The following is an 18,299-nucleotide window of genomic DNA, read 5'->3' as shown; positions in this document are numbered from 1 at the left end:
ATGGAAATGATACTTGCGCAAACTAAACGTATTCTTTTCCAACAATGCATTAAATGCATTAAAAATTATTATAGTTTAAGCAGTGTCCACAGAAGTGCTCTCATTGGAAAAGTTCTGTTCTTATCTTGAATATATATATATTTTTTGCTTTGCTTTCTTTTCTTATTTTTTTTTCGTTAAAGTTTATATTAAATGCACTTGAGGGTGCTTTTTGACCCACTTACATTTTGATATGTAATTTCATAATTATGTCTTTGAAAATGATGTACTTACAAGCTTGTATACAGTAGTTATACAACTAAAATATACTTTAATGTTATTTCTATTGAAACTTGTATGTCATGTATATTTGTAATTCGATTTGTAATTAAGATGTTATTTAGTACATTTAAAATAACTTGTCTAAATGTAATACTGAATATCACAATACAGTTCAAATTATAATCAAGTACTTCACATATGCTTTAGTATGTTAGTCAACACATCAACATTAATGTTCTTTAAAGCACAAAAATATCAAAACAATGATTTACAATGTACTTTAAAACTTTTAATTTGGCATTATTACAAAGAGCACTTTTAAAAGTGCACTTAAGTGTGTAGAAACGTGAGCCGTTTATTTAATTAATATTATAATATGTGCAAGTACAGATTTAAATATATATATATACTTTAAAGATTTGAAGTACACTACAAGTGCACAATTAAGCACACTTCTTTTTCGCAAGGGAATTCAGGAACTTTTGTCCAGCAAAAAAAAAAAATACATTCCATAAACAAGCATGATAGTATGAGACAATGCAGCAAATCTGAACACTCAGGGTTAAGGGTTTGTTCAAATCTTCACCCCAAGTTTGAACTGTAATAACAGTGATGCTTGGCTGAGCAAAGCTCATTAACAAACATCTACACAAACAAATTCAGCAGTTCTTTCTGTGGAATTCTGTAGGCGTTGATTCTGTGGAGGCCTAGTCATTACCTCATTCTGAATCCCTGGTGTTTTCTTCAGTAATCGCTTCCAATTACACATGTAAATAATACAAAGAGCAGCACCAGAAGAAACTGACTCTCACAAAGGTTATGTGAGAAAAGTCCGACCTTTCTGAAGTGTGTTTGTGTTCCACTGCATCTGCCTTTGCCCCTGAGTCACACACTCTCTCACAGAGCACTGCTTTCAGCCCTGAGGAAGCACACACGACAGCTACTAATGGTTTACTAATGTGGTTTCCTGCGGACCATCGTAACTTTTCACGTTGCACCGTGGTAAATGGTTGATTGCGGCTCAAATGGTGCATTCATTACCTGGAAGCTTCAAGGGGTTCTGCCTTTCCACCAATAACTGCCCGAGGTCTCGGCTGTTGATATGGCGACTGTAGAGGTTGCTCCTGGCAACCAGACCCTTGTGGCTACAGGATATGAGGAAATGGACAAACAACGGCGATAGAGGGACGGGACGGAGGGCCGAGGAGAATACAGAAAGGAGGGTAGGAGAGTGAAAATAGATAAATAAAAAGAAAAACAGAAAGAAAAATAAACAAATGGGACAGAAAAAAGGGGGACAAATAAAAACTTAATTAAACAAATGCAAATGCAAACGTAAATTCAAAACTCAAGTATTGTATAAAAACAAATTCCAGTGAAAGAGGACACAGGCAATGATTGTGTAATGTAATGCTGGCTTTTTAATCTCAGAACAAACTAACGAATATGTTGTAATGTTGCAAATTAGCATCAGAGTTTGTTTTGGACATCAGAGCTGCAGTCAAACGCAGTGCCAGTGGCTATTTTGAGACTATATTTATTGCTTAACTATAATTTTGATTGATTGCCTTGATTGCTGAACTATGGAAGCTTGTTTTCACCACAGTTTTTTTTTTTTTTTTTAAGTCACAAGTCTGACTTTTTTCTTGTAATTGCGAGTTTACGTTTCGCAATTCTGGCTATATATAAACTTGCAATTCTTAGAAAAAAATACGATCTTTTTTTCCTCAGAATTGGACTTTATATCTCGAGAAAAGAAGTGAGAATTGTGAGATATAAACTTGCAATTGCGGAGAAAAAAGTCAGAATTGCAAGTTTATTTCTTTTAATTCTCACTATTCTGACTTTATAACAGAATGATGACTTTTTACTACTTGTTACATTTTGCATAGCACCTAACTTTTTCTGCAGCAGTTTATTTCTGTTTAAAGAAAACCCCTAACGCCATCTACAGGACATTGAAGGTATTATCTTGTGCGTTTGGTTACTCACCCAAACTTGTCAACAAGGCATCTTTAGCAATAGCGGTATCGTTTTCAAAAACTAAGGGTATGTTTAAGCAACCCCGTTTTCAACTGAAGAAGAAAAACTTTTTATGCGTTTTGGCCGTTCATTTGCACTGTAACAGCGTTTTGGGGGCCTGAAAATGCACGCTTTTAAAAGTGATGCTTTTACCTTCTCCATGTTAACAACAAAAACATCAATTTGTGAAAACGGTGACATCACGCACATGTATTATATGTTCACGCACGCGTATTACATGTTCACGGGGTGTTTCAAAGTGACATCGACCACTACTGGCCAGGCATGAATAATACAGCCCTTTTAGTAATTTTCGCAGATCCGTGTGAATGGGGATCGTTTTGAGAACGTTGTCGTCTGTTTTTAGTCCATCGTTTTCAAAAGTTTGTGTTTTCAGGCCTCCAAAAAGCCGTTGTCATGTAAATGAATGGCCAAAACGCATAAAATGTTTTCTGTTTTTAGTTGAAAGCGGTGTCATGTAAATAGCCTCTAACATACAGTGCCCACAAACATTATTTGAACACTTATGCATTACTCAGAACTGTATGAATGTATATGTATGAATTAGGTCATAATATATCAAAGCAGGGTGAGACTTGATCCACAAACTTTTCTCGTAACCAACTATTCTGAGCAATTTTGTAAACTTTCAACTGGTATCATGGGCATTTTAGTGGATGTATCTACAGGTTTCTAGAAGTGTTTAGTCCATCATGTTTACTGCACTATATTGTCTGACTACCGGAAAGTTTGCAAATACTTCTTCTTTTTTTATGTTTAACATGATATCTATTGTTTTACCATTTAAAACCAAACAAACTTCTATTTTTATTAAATGTTTTACTAGAAAATGTCTTAAAATATTTTGTCTTTAAATATATACACCCACTACCAGTTAAATGTTTGGAGACAGTAAGTTTTATTTTAAAGAAATTAATCAATTTATTCAGCAAGGAGACATTATATTGATCAAAAGGGATAGCAAATTTATAATGTTACAAAAGATTATTATTTGAAGTAAATGAGGTTCTTTTGAACTTCTATTCATCAAAGAATCCTGAAAAGAATTTATCAGTTTTACCAAAAATATTAAGCAGCACAATTGTAACTGTCAAAAACGTTACATGTCTTACTGACCCCAAACTTTTGAGCAGTAGCATATTATAATATATATATTATATATATATATATATATATATATATATATATATATATATATATATATATATATACACACACTCACCTAAAGGATTATTAGGAACACCTGTTCAATTTCTCATTAATGCAATTATCTAGTCAACCAATCACATGGCAGTTGCTTCAATGCATTTAGGGGTGTGGTCCTGGTCAAGACAATCTCCTGAACTCCAAACTGAATGTCAGAATGGGAAAGAAAGGTGATTTAAGCAATTTTGAGCGTGGCATGGTTGTTGGTGCCAGAAGGGCCGGTCTGAGTATTTCACAATCTGCTCAGTTACTGGGATTTTCACGCACAACCATTTCTAGGGTTTACAAAGAATGGTGTGAAAAGGGAAAAACATCCAGTATGCGGCAGTCCTGTGGGCGAAAATGCCTTGTTGATGCTAGAGGTCAGAGGAGAATGGGCCGACTGATTCAAGCTGATAGAAGAGCAACTTTGACTGAAATAACTACTCGTTACAACCGAAGTATGCAGCAAAGCATTTGTGAAGCCACAACACGCACAACCTTGAGGCGGATGGGCTACAACAGCAGAAGACCCCACCGGGTACCACTCATCTCCACTACAAATAGGAAAAAGAGGCTACAATTTGCACGGGCTCACCAAAATTGGACAGTTGAAGACGGAAAAATGTTGCCTGGTCTGATGAGTCTCGATTTCTGTTGAGACATTCAGATGGTAGAGTCAGAATTTGGCGTAAACAGAATGAGAACATGGATCCATCATGTCTTGCTACCACTGTGCAGGCTGGTGGTGGTGGTGTAATGGTGTGGGGGATGTTTTCTTGGCATACTTTAGGCCCATTAGTGCCAATTGGGCATCGTTTAAATGCCACTGCCTACCTGAGCATTGTTTCTGACCATGTCCATCCCTTTATGACCACCATGTACCCATCCTCTGATGGATACTTCCAGCAGGATAATGCACCATGTCACAAAGCTCGAATCATTTCAAATTGGTTTCTTGAACATGACAATGAGTTCACTGTACTAAAATGGCCCCCACAGTCACCAGATCTCAACCCAATAGAGCATCTTTGGGATGTGGTGGAATGGGAGCTTCGTGCCCTGGATGTGCATCCCACAAATCTCCATCAACTGCAAGATGCTATCCTATCAATATGGGCCAACATTTCGAAAGAATGCTTTCAGCACCTTGTTAAATCAATGCCACGTAGAATTAAGGCAGTTCTGAAGGCGAAAGGGGGCCAAACACTATTAGTATGGTGTTCCTAATAATCCTTTAGGTGAGTGTATATATATATATATATAATACACTAATAATGAACAACCACTGGTCAAGAGCAGCACCCTGAGGTCAAGACAAATGTCTGGTTTGAAACACAAGTGAAACCAAGGTCCTGAGGAGCTTCAGAACATTAAGTGTAGAATCTAAAACATAACATGTCAAATCCTTTACAGTGTTACAATAATTCATTGACTGAATTGAATAAATAAGAATACCTATAATTTTTTCAACTGCTTTTATTATTTGCTACTCAGGACAGAGGATGTTTGACAGCTGAGGGTTAACACTATAGTAAACTGATCTCTAAAAACGTTATCTATATTCTAAAACACTCCTTAGTGTAAAGGGTACGGAAAAGACCAAAAGAGATTCCAGTTTAATTACAAATGTGTATTATCAAATCATTTCACAGGAAATCGTATTAATTATTCATACACTCACAACAAGGAAGAAAGCAAAATCGTACAATAATAATTCACCCAACATTGAAAACTGTGTCATTATGTTTTCAAACCACAGGCTGTTTTTTTTCTTTGGAACACAAAAAGAATTCTAAAGAATCTTCACAAGTTTTTCCAAAATTCTCATTTGAGTTCCACAGAAAACTTAACAAAAGTTTAAGTAATTAATGACAGGAGTTTTCATGTGTGGGTGAACTATCCATTTCATTGAAACTAGCTAAGAAGTTTAAGACAATGACGTTCAAAACTGAGGGTCAATGAAAGCTGAGCCTAGATCTATTTAGAGAGCTAGCATGGAATGAGAGAATGAGGAAAAGAGAGATAAAATGTGTGGTTGAAAAGAAAAGTTCAAACTCATCAAATGAACGAGATACAAGTGAGGGGTTCAACAACACGAGTCATAATTGGGGAAGGCAATGTTTAAAATGATCATGTCATAATCAGAGATGAAAGGAAGAAGAGAAGAAAGAGAGAGGAGGAGAGAAATGTTTAGCGCCTCTCCAAAAGAAAACGGTCAAGGTCGCTTACGTGTTAGAAGAATAAACAGATAGTGTATCTGACCTTTATCCGATACACAGTGATACACTAATGATGCACTAATGAGCTGAATTCACATTCTTGCCGCTAAGTCGACCATGCACTCATCTAACACAGGAAGTGGCTCATAGTGAACATTAACGACCTCAGTGTCTCTTCGCTTTCATTCCCACAGAGCCAATGCTCTCATCCCCCAAAATAAGCACCAGATGGAAAAAGCGAAGAGGATGCAATGTAAATATTTGCAAGAAAATTGCTGGATTTAGACTCAAGTATGTTGTAACTGGCCGTGAGGTGTCGTTGAGATGTACCTGGTGCGTTTTGTCCTGCAGCTGTCGTTGAGTTGAGAGGAAGGGGTCTGACCCTGCTGGAGCCCCAGGGCCACGACGGGACGGTGGGGGGCCCGGCTGGGGGAGGATCCCACACTGAGCGAACGGGATTGCGGAGATGATGGAAGCAGAGGGGGAGAGTGGGGGGGACCTGCAGGGCGAACGAAAGGCCAGGGAAGAGCCCTCTGCTCCTCCCGTACCACTGTGGAACAAAGGAAGTGATGTCAGCAATAGGGGTAATCGCAATTAATCGCATCTAAAATAAAGGTTTGTGTTTACATAATATAAGTGGGTGTACTTAATAAGGGTGCACTATAATTATTTTGTATATATAAATACACACATATGCATGTATATATTTAAGAAATATTTGTATCTACAGTATACTGTATATATTTATATATTATATATGAATATTTTATATATAAATAACACATTTTTCTTAAATATATATATGCATGTGTGTGTATTTATATATACAAAATAATTATACACAGCACACACACATATATTATGTAACACAAACTTTTATTTTGGATGCGATTAATCGCAATTAATCGTTTCACAACCCGACTACAATGATTGTTCTTTAAGTTTTTGATTCACTAAAAATCATCACTCAATCACTCATAAGAATCATTCATTCAGGAATTAAACTACACTGGTTGTGCTGTATGTTTCTGGTTCACTAAAAAGAACCGGCCCATTAGAGTAATTTGTTTAGTATTGGACTAAAAGTATCGTTGCTGTCTATTCAATAGTGATACAACTAAAAAGTAGCACAGAATGACTTTGTTCGCTTCGATGTGAACCGTTAACGCAACCAAAAGCCATTCAATTCCATTATTTTAAAGAATGGCACCGGCTCTGAATAAGAGCAGATTTTTGGTACCCAACTCTAGTATATTTGATTTACAATTGATTGATTTGTACATGGATTAAGATTCTCAAAATAAACTAGGTTTTAAAATTTTCTAAAGAAATTGTGAGAGTCCTTTCGGTTGCTGAAAATAACTTTTCTACGGGCTCTAAAGTAACTTATAGACCGAATCAAGACATTTAATGAATAATAGGAGGCCTGTTGCCGGCTGAAACTATTTATTACAGCATCTGGATGATGTCAGTATTCAGCTAGTTGGTGTAAATGTCAGCTGCTAGGGGTCTGGATGTGCCAACCAGTTATATATACGACATGGAGCCTATGAGTAACCCACCTTCTCTTTCCATTAGTGAATATGGTTTGATCTCTCCCTCTGGCTTTTTTGGGGGAACTTTTCTCAATTGGACCGCTGTAAAAAGACCATGGTGGTCAGAAAGAGCCAACAGAAACAAACGGTATGACTGACAATAAGTCTGGAGTACAGCAGGCACTTAAACAGCACACACTACACTCTTCACAGATATTCATATAAAGAAATATCCATGGCCATAATGCATAAATCGATTATCATTACACTGCACTTTAGGGGAAACATCTAGCACTTATCTATAATTGAATTTTAAAGGGGAAAAGCAAAGGATATTGCAAGGGAGTGAGTTCATAAGTTGTTGGGACTGATTAATGTGGGCAGACATTATGGGGGTCCGGTTGAGTGCAAAGGAAGAGTATAGTGAGTAGACTCTCTCTTAAACCAATGGGATACAATAAGGGACTATTAAAAGTATGGTGGAAGCAGGGTGATGGTAGGGGAGGGGAGGGGAACAGCAGAAATTCAATGTCCTTACAAAAATCCATGCATCCCCTGATCCGTCAGAGGGGAGGGAGGTGTTCCTGGGAGAGTTTCATGAAACAAAAGTGCTTGAACAATGAATGTTTTAAGTTGCTTGCACATGTTAAGCTCGATCTAGGGTGACTACCAACTATAAACAGCACGATCTGGGCTTGATGAGTTAATTATACACATAAATAAATATATTGAAAACGGTTGCCCAAACACGAAGATGCCATTTTACAGAAAACAAAATAACAGACTGTGGTTTAAATCAGGAAATAGACTTGCCTCAGATATAGATGCACTAAAAATATAAAACAATAAAATAACCAAAAGAGAGCAGTGGGCATTAGACCATCACAACAAAGATTTAATTGTGGAGTCTGCTCAAATATCATTTGGAAAATGAAATTGCTTTCTTAAAGGTTCACAATCAAATTAAATTTGCATTTGTAAAAGGAAATTGCAGTGCTTGCAAGGCAGCAAAATAATAGTGGTAAAGTTTTAGGTTCTGGGCTTCTTCTTTTTTTTTTTTTTTGAAAAACAATTCAATCTATAATCATCCACCGTTAATTATAAGGAACATGCCATGCAAGTCTATTTGTAAGAAGGTCTACTCGTCTAACCCTAAATGAAGTGAACTCAGTGACTTGTCAACTGTCTGAAAAAGAAAATAAATTGTTGATTGATTTTTACCTTAAAAAAGTATAACCATAAGTTTATCTAGAACCAAAGTCATCAAAATGTAATAAATAAAGTCTTGACACTTGCAGCTAGACTAGTTTTATATGAAGTTACAACTAGTGTTTGTCACCAATTTGCAGTGAATAACAACTAAATAATACCACTGTCATATGATATAAATATTGAAAATGTTTTTAATTAAAATTAGTGTTTCAGTTTTATTTATATACTATTACGTATTTATTTATACTTTGAAATAGGTTTTGTTTTTTATATATTTCCAGTTTTAATTTTAATGTAAGTCATTTTGTGGTTTAGTCATTTTTATTAGTTTTTTTATAATTCTATTTAGCTTTAGTTTGCTTTTATTTGTATTAATTTTAGTTAGATTTTCAGTTAATTGACCAGGCAGCGCTTCTAATTTTTTATTTATCTAATATTTACATATATACAAAATTATTTGTATTAGTTTTAGTTTTAGTTAGCATTAACAACAATTAAAATAAAAAAATATTTAAAAAATATTTATGGCCGGTATTTACTCACCACTTTCAGGTGTAGCAGCAAAAAGTTAATACTAAAAAACATAATACTCAAAAAAGCAATACGCTGATTTCACGCAGCCGCCATTTTGAAATCGAAAGTAAGGCTCCGGTGGGAAAAACCCCGGAAGTAAAGATAAACAACAATGCCTTTGGACTACCAACCTGAAGCTGCTGCCGCGATTTACACTATTGGATGTTAATATCCAATATAGGATATGTATATAGTTCATTCCTGCTTCTTTTTTTACTTTCTGAATTATATAAAAAAAATATTTTATTTATAAATGAATTTCACTGTATATAGTCTAAAGTATAAAAGAAATGTATGTACAGTTTTAGAATTGACACAACATCATTAAACACAACAATACTCCATCGCATTCACGACTATCCTGTGATTAAAGGCGACACTTCCGGTTTTCTTCCCACCGGAGCCTCGCTTTCGATTTCAAAATAACGGCTGCGTGAAATCAGCGTATAGATCAATAACAAACTTAAAATGATCCATAAAACAAACTTTGATTGGACTTTGATTGGAAAAAGTAAAACGAGGAGGAATTTCAATACAATGCTGCCTTGCACTTACAGTACTGTAATGAAGATAAGGGGGGTTGTTGTCCATAGAGAACAAGTCACTGAACACTGGCACAGATCCAGAACAACATTCCAAACCCACATAAGCACAGAACAGTGATTTAGTCAGACATTACCTGATCTACTCTGGAAGAAGCCATCAAAAACCACAAAGTTATTCACCTGAAAGGAACAAGTGTGACAGCAGAATAAATTAAGACATTATAACATTCAATCAACGCCCACATAAACACCTTCAGATTTTTCCAAAGAAAAAAAAAAATTGTATGAAGTCTGTATTTTGCGCAAATGAACACGCTTACGTCATGGACACAATTCATATCAGGATTTATATCCATGACATAACATGTAGAGTCTGATGAAGTTGTTTTCAGTGACAGTATCATTAGGTTCAGTTATAAACTGGATTTCTGAGAAGAGTAACACCATGTCCTCCTAACCAAGTATGACACATCAAAGTGTCAACGAATAATACCCTCTTCCGGAATATTACTGGCTCAAAATCTTACTCCACATAACATCAAACATGCTCTGATTGGCTGTGACTGATTTGCTTCATTCAGCAATTTCAGGTGACTCTTACCTGAGGCACGCTGTTTTTGAGATCAAAATGCTTTTCTAGAAATGACAGGAATTTAGGAGAAGGTCTATCGTACGCCATCTGCTCAGGCTCCACCCGTTTGTGCTGTTTAATCAGAGAATGTGAAATTTGAGTCGCAAAAACTAACAGAGCTCTTTGCAAATAAATACAAATGGGTCTTAACACTGACCTCTCTACTGGACAAAATAAAAAAGGGACAGTTCACCCAAAGATGAAAATTCTGTCATCACTGACTCACTCTAATGTAACCTATATGACTTTCTTTTTTGGGGGTGTAATCACAAAAGTAGATATTAGGAAGAATGTACATGCTGCTCTGTTTTTCACACAAGCTTCAAAAATTCCAAAATAAACAGCATAAAAGCTGTCCATATGACTAATGCGATACATTCCATGTGTATTCTCTGAGAATTAAAATAATTTTCTGAGAAACACACCAAAATGTAAGTTACTTAAGTTTTTAACCAAAATCTTAGCCTTCACCATAGCTCTTAAATATCATTTGTACTTTTGCTTATTCAACCTTGCCATGTAGCATTCAGGAAGTTTGAAAAACACATAAAAATCAATTACGTTTTCGTCATTGACGTCAAAAAATTTATGGGGCAAGTCTGAATATGCGCATGTGCAAAAGATATTTGACAGCTATGGTGAAGCGGGAAATTATCTGGGAATAAAGAATTAAATTTCAGTTTGTTCAAACTTGTAATATAAGCCTGGTTTCACAGACAGGGCTTAGATTAAGCCAGGATTAGGCCTTAGTTCAATTAGGAAATTTAAGTAGCTTGCCTAAGAAAAAAACATTACTGGTGTGCATTTTGAGACAAAACAATAGCACTGACTTATTTTAAGATATGTCAGTGCAAGTTGCTTTCAGTTAAAACAGCTTAAACATGCATTTTAGTCTGGAACCAGGTTTAAGCCTTAGTGGTTTATGGTTTAAGTCTGTGAAACTGGGGGATAGTGAATGAATTATATGGAACACTTTAATGATGCTTTAATGGTGCTTTTTGTTGCTTTGCATTTGTTTTTTGTTGTATGGAAAAGATAGCGTGAACATTCTTCTTAAAAAGAAATTGTGTTTCATGTCACACGGACAAGGTTGGGAATGACATGAGGAAATTATAAATAAACTAGTCTTTTAATAGATCAGACCGCTGACAGACACTCACTTTCAGCATGAATTCAAAGAGTTCAAGCCCGTAGCCATGTCTCTGCATGGTCTCCGTCACATAGAAATCCAGCACACACAATGGCTCGGTCTCCAAATGCGCCCCCCGTTGGTTCTAGAGGCAATTGCAACATACTGTGTGTTGATGCATCTGCTTTCAGTGTGCGCTCAAGCATCACGTATTAGGCGAGATTTAATTATCGAGTCAATAATGAGGGAACACTTACAAGTAAAAAGAGCTTCTTGTAGCCAACCTTCAGAAATCCAACTACTACACCCCTTCTGCTGGGAAGACAGGAGGAGTCAAAAATTGTTATTAACAGCAGAAGTGGATGTGTTTACATGGAAAAACAGGAAGAAGAGAGGTCAGTTATATTGACATCTAAATAGATTCAATCTGAATCATAGGGTGGGGGAGGGACAGAAATAGCGAGCGTACCCGTTCTGTTCCCCATCTTTCAGGAGGTAGAGATGGTGTCTGTTGGTCTGGAGCTTTGCAGCACTGGTTATAGGTGCAGGCAGCTGCTGGGCCTGAGGAGACACACACACACACACACACACACACACACACACACACACACACGCAACATAATGACAGACTGAAACTGACAGTGAATGACATCTGCAAGCTCAAGAAGAGACAAAAGACAGTCATTATCACCTTAGAGGAGGCTTTTCCCAGCTCATCTATAACTGTGGTGATCTGAAGAAGAGGATCTGGTCTAGAGAACAAAAAGAAGGTATACATGCTGAATCTCACACAAAGAAGACATAAAATGTTTTGTTTGATCATATAACTGTAATACATTGACAGGTTTTTCAATAGCTGATTCTAATATCAAGGTGGCTAATGGCCGTTATAATGATATACACCTATAATTTAAAGGCAGCATGAAACGGAAGTTGCAATAGTCTCTTCTTCTCTATTGTGACGTATACCCGAGTGAAATGGCTTCCCCTAATAAATGTACGGAAGGACTTGATTTTGGCCATTGGGAATTGATGTGATCTCATGATGTCCCGCCAGTAAACTTGTCATCAGAGAAGAGATGTTGTTGCAAGTTGGAGGGGAAATTATTTTAATTAGCCTACAGATTATGAGGATACATGAATTTAATAATAATGAGGTGCATGGATAAATCATTTATAATAAATATAAAATATAAGTCAATTTTGATTTCATGGTGACTTTAAAGATCCCATGAAATTGCATGATGAGAGTCGACAATTCTCATATTTATCAAGTAGCCTGAGTTTGGATGGGACACATCAAATTGCTTGTCCATTTTTTTCCTAAATAGCCAACATGCTGTCGTTTTAATACAGTTATTAATCATGATTAGCTACTCGCTGATTTGTTCCATGGGGAGGAACATGCTCATTCTAGACTAGAGTAATGGTTCTTTGAAGGTTTTTTTATAGATTATACCAGAGTAAGATATGAGGGCCTGAATATTGTTTGTGTCTTGGACAAAGGAGGGCCTTGGAGTCAAAAATAAACTGTTTTCATCAGATTAGACTAGAATCAACTTTTTTACAATCTTTTACAGGCACATTAGAATATACAGTAAAGGGTGGGCCATTTATATGGATACACCGTAATAACATGGGAATGGTTGGTGATATTAAAGTCCTGTTTGTGGTGAAGGGAGTGGATTGGAATCCACTACTGCTTCAATGTATGTGATGAGTGATTATAATCAAGGTATTAATCAATATTTTTCATTCTAAATATCACATGAGTTGAATGACTTCTCTGGAGATTTTACTTTGTTATAGAAGTTACCAGTGTGACTACTGAAATGTTCTTTTCATGTATTCTTTAATGTCTGTATTTGATTTTTGAATGTAGTAACATTGCTTGCCTATTTACTATTTACATTGCTTGCCTATTGCTTCCAGGAATTAAATAGGGAACTGTTTTGTGTTTGAGAAAGGTCTTAAACGTGTTAAAACACATAGGGGTCATTAAAATCTATAGTTTAAGGGACCATTTGTCATTTAAAGCATATACTTTCCATTTAGAATAAAGTGTCCTATCCTGAGAGAAAGAACTTATCTTGATGTTTTGAGACGAGACTCCTGTTTATAGTTAGAGCCTGGCCAAATCCAACCTTGGAAAAGATGTGTGTCGGTGTGTGTGTTAGTCTTCTTGCTTACAGGTTAAGGAACCACTGGCATTATTGGAGATTGATTGAGTTGTTGTACGAGACATGCTGGCGCCCAGCAACCCAAATCTGCGACCTGGAAGGTCATGACGTGCCTAACTTCAGGGTCAGAGTGTCAGCCGTATAATCGAAGGAGATATGCTTCAGTCTATCTGTATATGTGTGGAAAATTACTATGTTTATCAATTTCTTAGCCAATCAGAATCTTTCAACCTGTAAGCAATGACGTAGCTTAGACCTTGGAAATGGTATAACTGCTGTGATCTTTGTAACTGAAATGTGAGTCTTGAAGCTGACTTCTGCTGATGAAACTGCAAACTATCTTCAGTAAAACTTTTCTTAAATTTTTTATAATTCTGACTCCGGGTCTTCTTTCAAACATCTGGTCCTTGGGTCCTAAACTGTTTACCCCTAACAGTGGCACATTAGTATATGTCATGGTCACCACCCATCTTGAGGAGTTTGCCCCCTCACATATACTAATGTGCCACAAACAGGACTTTAGTATCACCAACCATTCCCATGTTATTACGGTGTATCCATATAAATGGCCCACCCTGTAGATTACCTTATAGTTAACACAGAAGGAATAAAAGCTGCAAAATTGTAATTCTGATTTAAAGGCAGGGTAGGTAGGATTTTTCAAAAAAAAAAAAAACATTCCAAATTTGTTTAAACTATCTTTATATACCAATACATAATTAAAATGTAAGTACTCTGAAAAAGAGAGTATAAAAATCAAGTGTCTGTAGACCTCTCACGACTGTTGTAAACACAGCTAATTATATCCATTCACTCCACCCCCTCCATTCTGGGCTGCTTCCAAAGCCACGCCCCCAAAACACATGAACCCGCGACGCCAAACGCTCAGGCTCAGCTGGAAGACGCATTTATTTACCTGAGACGAGTGGAGAGGAAGGAGCGCAGTGCATGCAGTGACATCAAGTCAGAATCACATGTAATAAAATACCTAACTTTATCCCTATAAATATAAACAAATAAGATTTCTTTTAGTACTCACTATCAAGCTAGCATATCGATACAGGTAACATTTAAAATATACTTTGTTTGATTCGGTAACGAGCAATATTTATAAGGCAAAGCTAAAAACAGGTTGCATTGATACACGTTTTTCCATTACCATCAGTTACACTGTGATGAAGGTGAATTTCGTGTAAGATTCATAACATTGTGACATGTGTTTTGCGAGTTTCCTTGATGAAAACACCGGAGACAAGTACCGCTTCGTCGGTTCGAGGACAGGTCCGGGGTCGAGGGCGAAGCAGAGGAGGTCGTTCAAGAGTGCGGGCAACCAGGGTCCAAGGAAGTAGTTTTTGCCTTGTTTGCCTTCGCTGACTGCATATGCAGGTGCTTTGAATTTTGAATGCTCTTTCTCTGCCATAATTTTACTCTTCGTAGGTTCCGCGCCTCTTGCACTCCTCAAATCAAACGGATGCGCACGCATATGGGCAGATCCAGAGCCATAGAGAGAAAGAGTTGCGACACTCTTTGATGTCGCCGCTATGGCTGTCACGTGGTTCATGTAAGCCCCAATAGTTCCACAACATACGCTGGCTGTCATGTTCTTCTATGGGACAGACAGCAGCGATTGCATTATTGAACGGTAAATATAAAATAAAACACACCCCAAGTACTTTTTCAGCTGTTATTGCATTTTGTTAATGTCAGTTTTGCATTTGGAGACAAGTTTTAGGCTATATTTTCGGAGGGAAATGCTTAGTGTTCATGTTCGCATGGTAGTAGCACTGGCTTTAGCGGCTCTAACTTAACTATTCCATATCATTCATCTGATGATGGACGTCTCATGATATTTATTTTAGCACAACTGGGCTGTATTGGGCTATTGATTCACGTGATTTTGCTTATAAATTTTGATTCAGCCATCAGCCTACCTTCGTGATCACGCAAAGAGGTCTGCCGTGGCGGTCCGTTCAGAATTCGCTTAAGCTAGCTCACTTCTTCTGATGAAAGTGGCCAACCCAGGACCACAACGTGAAACATTATCATGTTAAGACTAAGAATATTATTTTAATATTATTAAGCCATACACATTATCAAAACTATAACAGATTAAAAACAAATTTAAGCATTGCTGATACAAATGAAGGTTTTCAAATAAACTATTTTTATTAAACAATGACAGACAACAAAAAATGTGTGCTTGTGTGAAAAAGAAAAGCAAAAACCAGGGGCAGGTGATCCATGAAACAGACAGGACTGGTGATGGCCATAACAATCCTAGAGGTCCAGCATTGTTCTCACAAGCCGCTTCACTCAAGACAATAAAACATAATGAAAAGTTAGTATATCCCAAAAAATTAAATTAAATAAAAGTTGCTATAAAGGTGGCAGCGATTCATTACCGAACTCTTAACTGACGAAGTCGCGCTAGCTAACTAGCTAGCAGGCAGTGCTTGAAAATTGGTTGAAACAACTAACATAAAATATAAATAATTACGCTGTGCATGTACAAATGAAGACCAGTATAAGCATCGCAAAGGGGCTCTGATACAAAATAGACAGTTGACAATTCAAAAGAGGTCGATATTTCAACAACTTAACTCTGGAACAACTTGACGCGCAGCAATGTAAGTGAATGGGGTCCAACGCCCACATGACAGTGTTTGGAACTTTTCCGATCTTCAAATCCCGGAAGTAGGCGGTTAAAAGCGCCGCCATTATTTACAACGGAGGTCTATGGGAGTGTCGCAACTCTTTCTCTCTATGGCTCTGGGCAGATCTAGCAACAGGGGTGGTAGCCATGGTTGCGAGAGTGAGTGACAGTCGCCCAAACCAATCAATTGTTTCGTCCCGAATGGAAATAATGAGCTGTGTTTATTGCAGATTAAAAGGTCTACAGTCACTCGATTTTTATACTCTCTTTTTCAGAGCACTTACATTTTAATTATGTATTGGTATATAAAGACAGTTTAAACAAATTTGAAAAAAAGTTTTTTATAAAAATCCTACCTACCCTACCTTTAATTTTAAATGTTGTCAAATTAAATACACACACTATTGTTTAAATCAACTAATTTTTGGTGAATTTTAAAATGCATTTAAAATATTTAATTGTATTTATTGTAATGTATGCTGTAACATTCAGTGATGGTTATGTATGCTGAAAAAGCCCCACAAATTCCTATATGTTGTTAACAAATGGTTTTATTAAAAACATTTTTTCTTGAATTGCTCCGAAGTTATGGAATTCATTACATGTTTCCATTAGGAAGGATCAGTTTGGTTTAAGATTTTTTTTAAGAAACTGCTCAAAAAAAAAAAAATTAAGTCACGTTTTTAATATTTTATATTATCGTTGTATTATGTTTTTTTTTTTTTTGTAAATGTGTTGTAGCGCCTTGGATGGGCACATTACAAATAGTATTATCTATCTATCTATCTAGTATCTATCTATCTATCTATCTATCTATCTATCTATCTATCCATCCATCCATCCAATTGTGTGATTAGAGTATACAGTAGATGACCTTATAGTTAACACAGAAGGAATAAAAGCTGCAAAATTCTAATTCTGATTTAATTTTAAATGTTGTCAAATTAAATACACACACTATTGTTTAAATCAAATCATTTTTGGTGAATTTTAAAATGCATTTAAAATATTTAATTGTATTTATTGTAATGTATGCTGTAACATTCAGTGATGTATGCTGAAAAAGCCCCACAAATTCCTATTGTTATCTATCCATCCACCCATCCAATTGTGTGATTCTCTATAATGTGATTACAATGAAGTCTATGGCTGCCTTACTGAATCAGCATTGTTCAGATTAAAACAGATTTGTTATTAGGCTAACTCATGGCCGCATTTGCATCATCTGACGTCAAGCTCTCCATACAGCAATAAGCTTATCATTATGAAAAAAAGATGACAAAGATGACCTGGCCTAATACAACATTTAGCCTAATAAAACACCCCACACTGTATAGTAATACACAACTGTGTCAACCACTGTTACAAGACAAAAGCAGTGAATGTTGCACACCTCCCAACAGATTCCACCCCCTCTGTAGTTCACATTAAAACATACATTACCTGCCATGCGCTTTCCGACCTGCACTCAGGTTATTATCCAGCACTGAAATTCTCTCGGGAAAAAGCGCATTGAGGTCGAAAGGGAAATCCATTGTAAGGACAGATCTGAAATCTTAAGACAATACTCTACTACTAATGCCCTACTGCAGATTCAGATGCATTTATCACAGTGGCAATCGATTCTCACTGCATCACTGGCCAGCACTTAAAATACCAGTTCCACATTAGTGCCGCTTCAGTAGTAGGCTTGTTTAGAGGCATAGATGTATAGCGGTGTTATCAATGATTCCTCTGTCCTCCCATTGTTTGTGTCACTCCCTTCCCTTGTGCGGGATGAGCGGCTTGAGCGCCGTAGTGCTGTTAAAACACACGCCTGCAGGATTCAACACGCCAAAATACCACAGACGTCTACCAACATCTGTAATTATTTTAAAGGTTTGCAGTTGTAGCTCTTAAAATATAAATAAATCTACAAACAGTAGCAGAAATGTGCGGCTTTAGAAGATTTGTTTCCGTTTCCTCTTGACAACGTCGCACAACTTTGTGCTGCATAGCAACTAATACATTGCAGCCAGAAGTCAAATGGCCATATTATAAACACTGCAATACCCTTTTAGAATTTTTTTCTTTATTTGCTATTTTCACCCTGCAACTTTTCTTTGACAGAATTTTACTAACGTTTACTCC

General features: G+C 36.6%; 1 protein-coding gene across 12 annotated transcripts in view; it reads right to left on the bottom strand.

Annotated features, from left to right (window-relative positions):
• The window catches only part of atat1 (alpha tubulin acetyltransferase 1), a 20,470-nt gene extending 2,171 nt beyond the window's left edge, over nucleotides 1-18,299 (bottom strand). The window contains exons 1-12 of one of the 12 annotated variants that reach the window (XR_014030999.1): nucleotides 17,613-18,149; nucleotides 12,028-12,088; nucleotides 11,806-11,897; nucleotides 11,594-11,651; nucleotides 11,368-11,481; nucleotides 10,178-10,279; nucleotides 9,711-9,756; nucleotides 7,785-7,830; nucleotides 7,274-7,348; nucleotides 6,042-6,261; nucleotides 1,303-1,406; nucleotides 1,099-1,180 (exon numbers count right to left, since the gene is read on the bottom strand). Coding sequence is in view for 11 of the 12 variants with exons in the window: in XM_081377378.1 (XP_081233504.1) it covers nucleotides 1,099-1,201; nucleotides 1,303-1,406; nucleotides 6,042-6,261; nucleotides 7,274-7,348; nucleotides 9,711-9,756; nucleotides 10,178-10,279; nucleotides 11,368-11,481; nucleotides 11,594-11,651; nucleotides 11,806-11,897; nucleotides 12,028-12,088; nucleotides 17,613-17,704 (1,067 nt within the window). In the remaining variant the exon portion in view is untranslated. Of the gene's footprint in view, nucleotides 1-1,098; nucleotides 1,202-1,302; nucleotides 1,407-6,041; nucleotides 6,262-7,273; nucleotides 7,349-7,784; nucleotides 7,831-9,710; nucleotides 9,757-10,177; nucleotides 10,280-11,367; nucleotides 11,482-11,593; nucleotides 11,652-11,805; nucleotides 11,898-12,027; nucleotides 12,089-17,612 lie in introns of all 12 variants that reach the window. The other 11 variants (XM_081377382.1, XM_081377383.1, XM_081377378.1 and 8 more) reach the window with 11 other exon arrangements.

This window comes from Scardinius erythrophthalmus, assembly GCF_964197995.2.
Source record: "Scardinius erythrophthalmus genome assembly, chromosome: 10".
Taxonomy (NCBI): domain Eukaryota; kingdom Metazoa; phylum Chordata; class Actinopteri; order Cypriniformes; family Leuciscidae; genus Scardinius; species Scardinius erythrophthalmus.
This window is presented reverse-complemented; position numbering and strand designations above follow the sequence as displayed.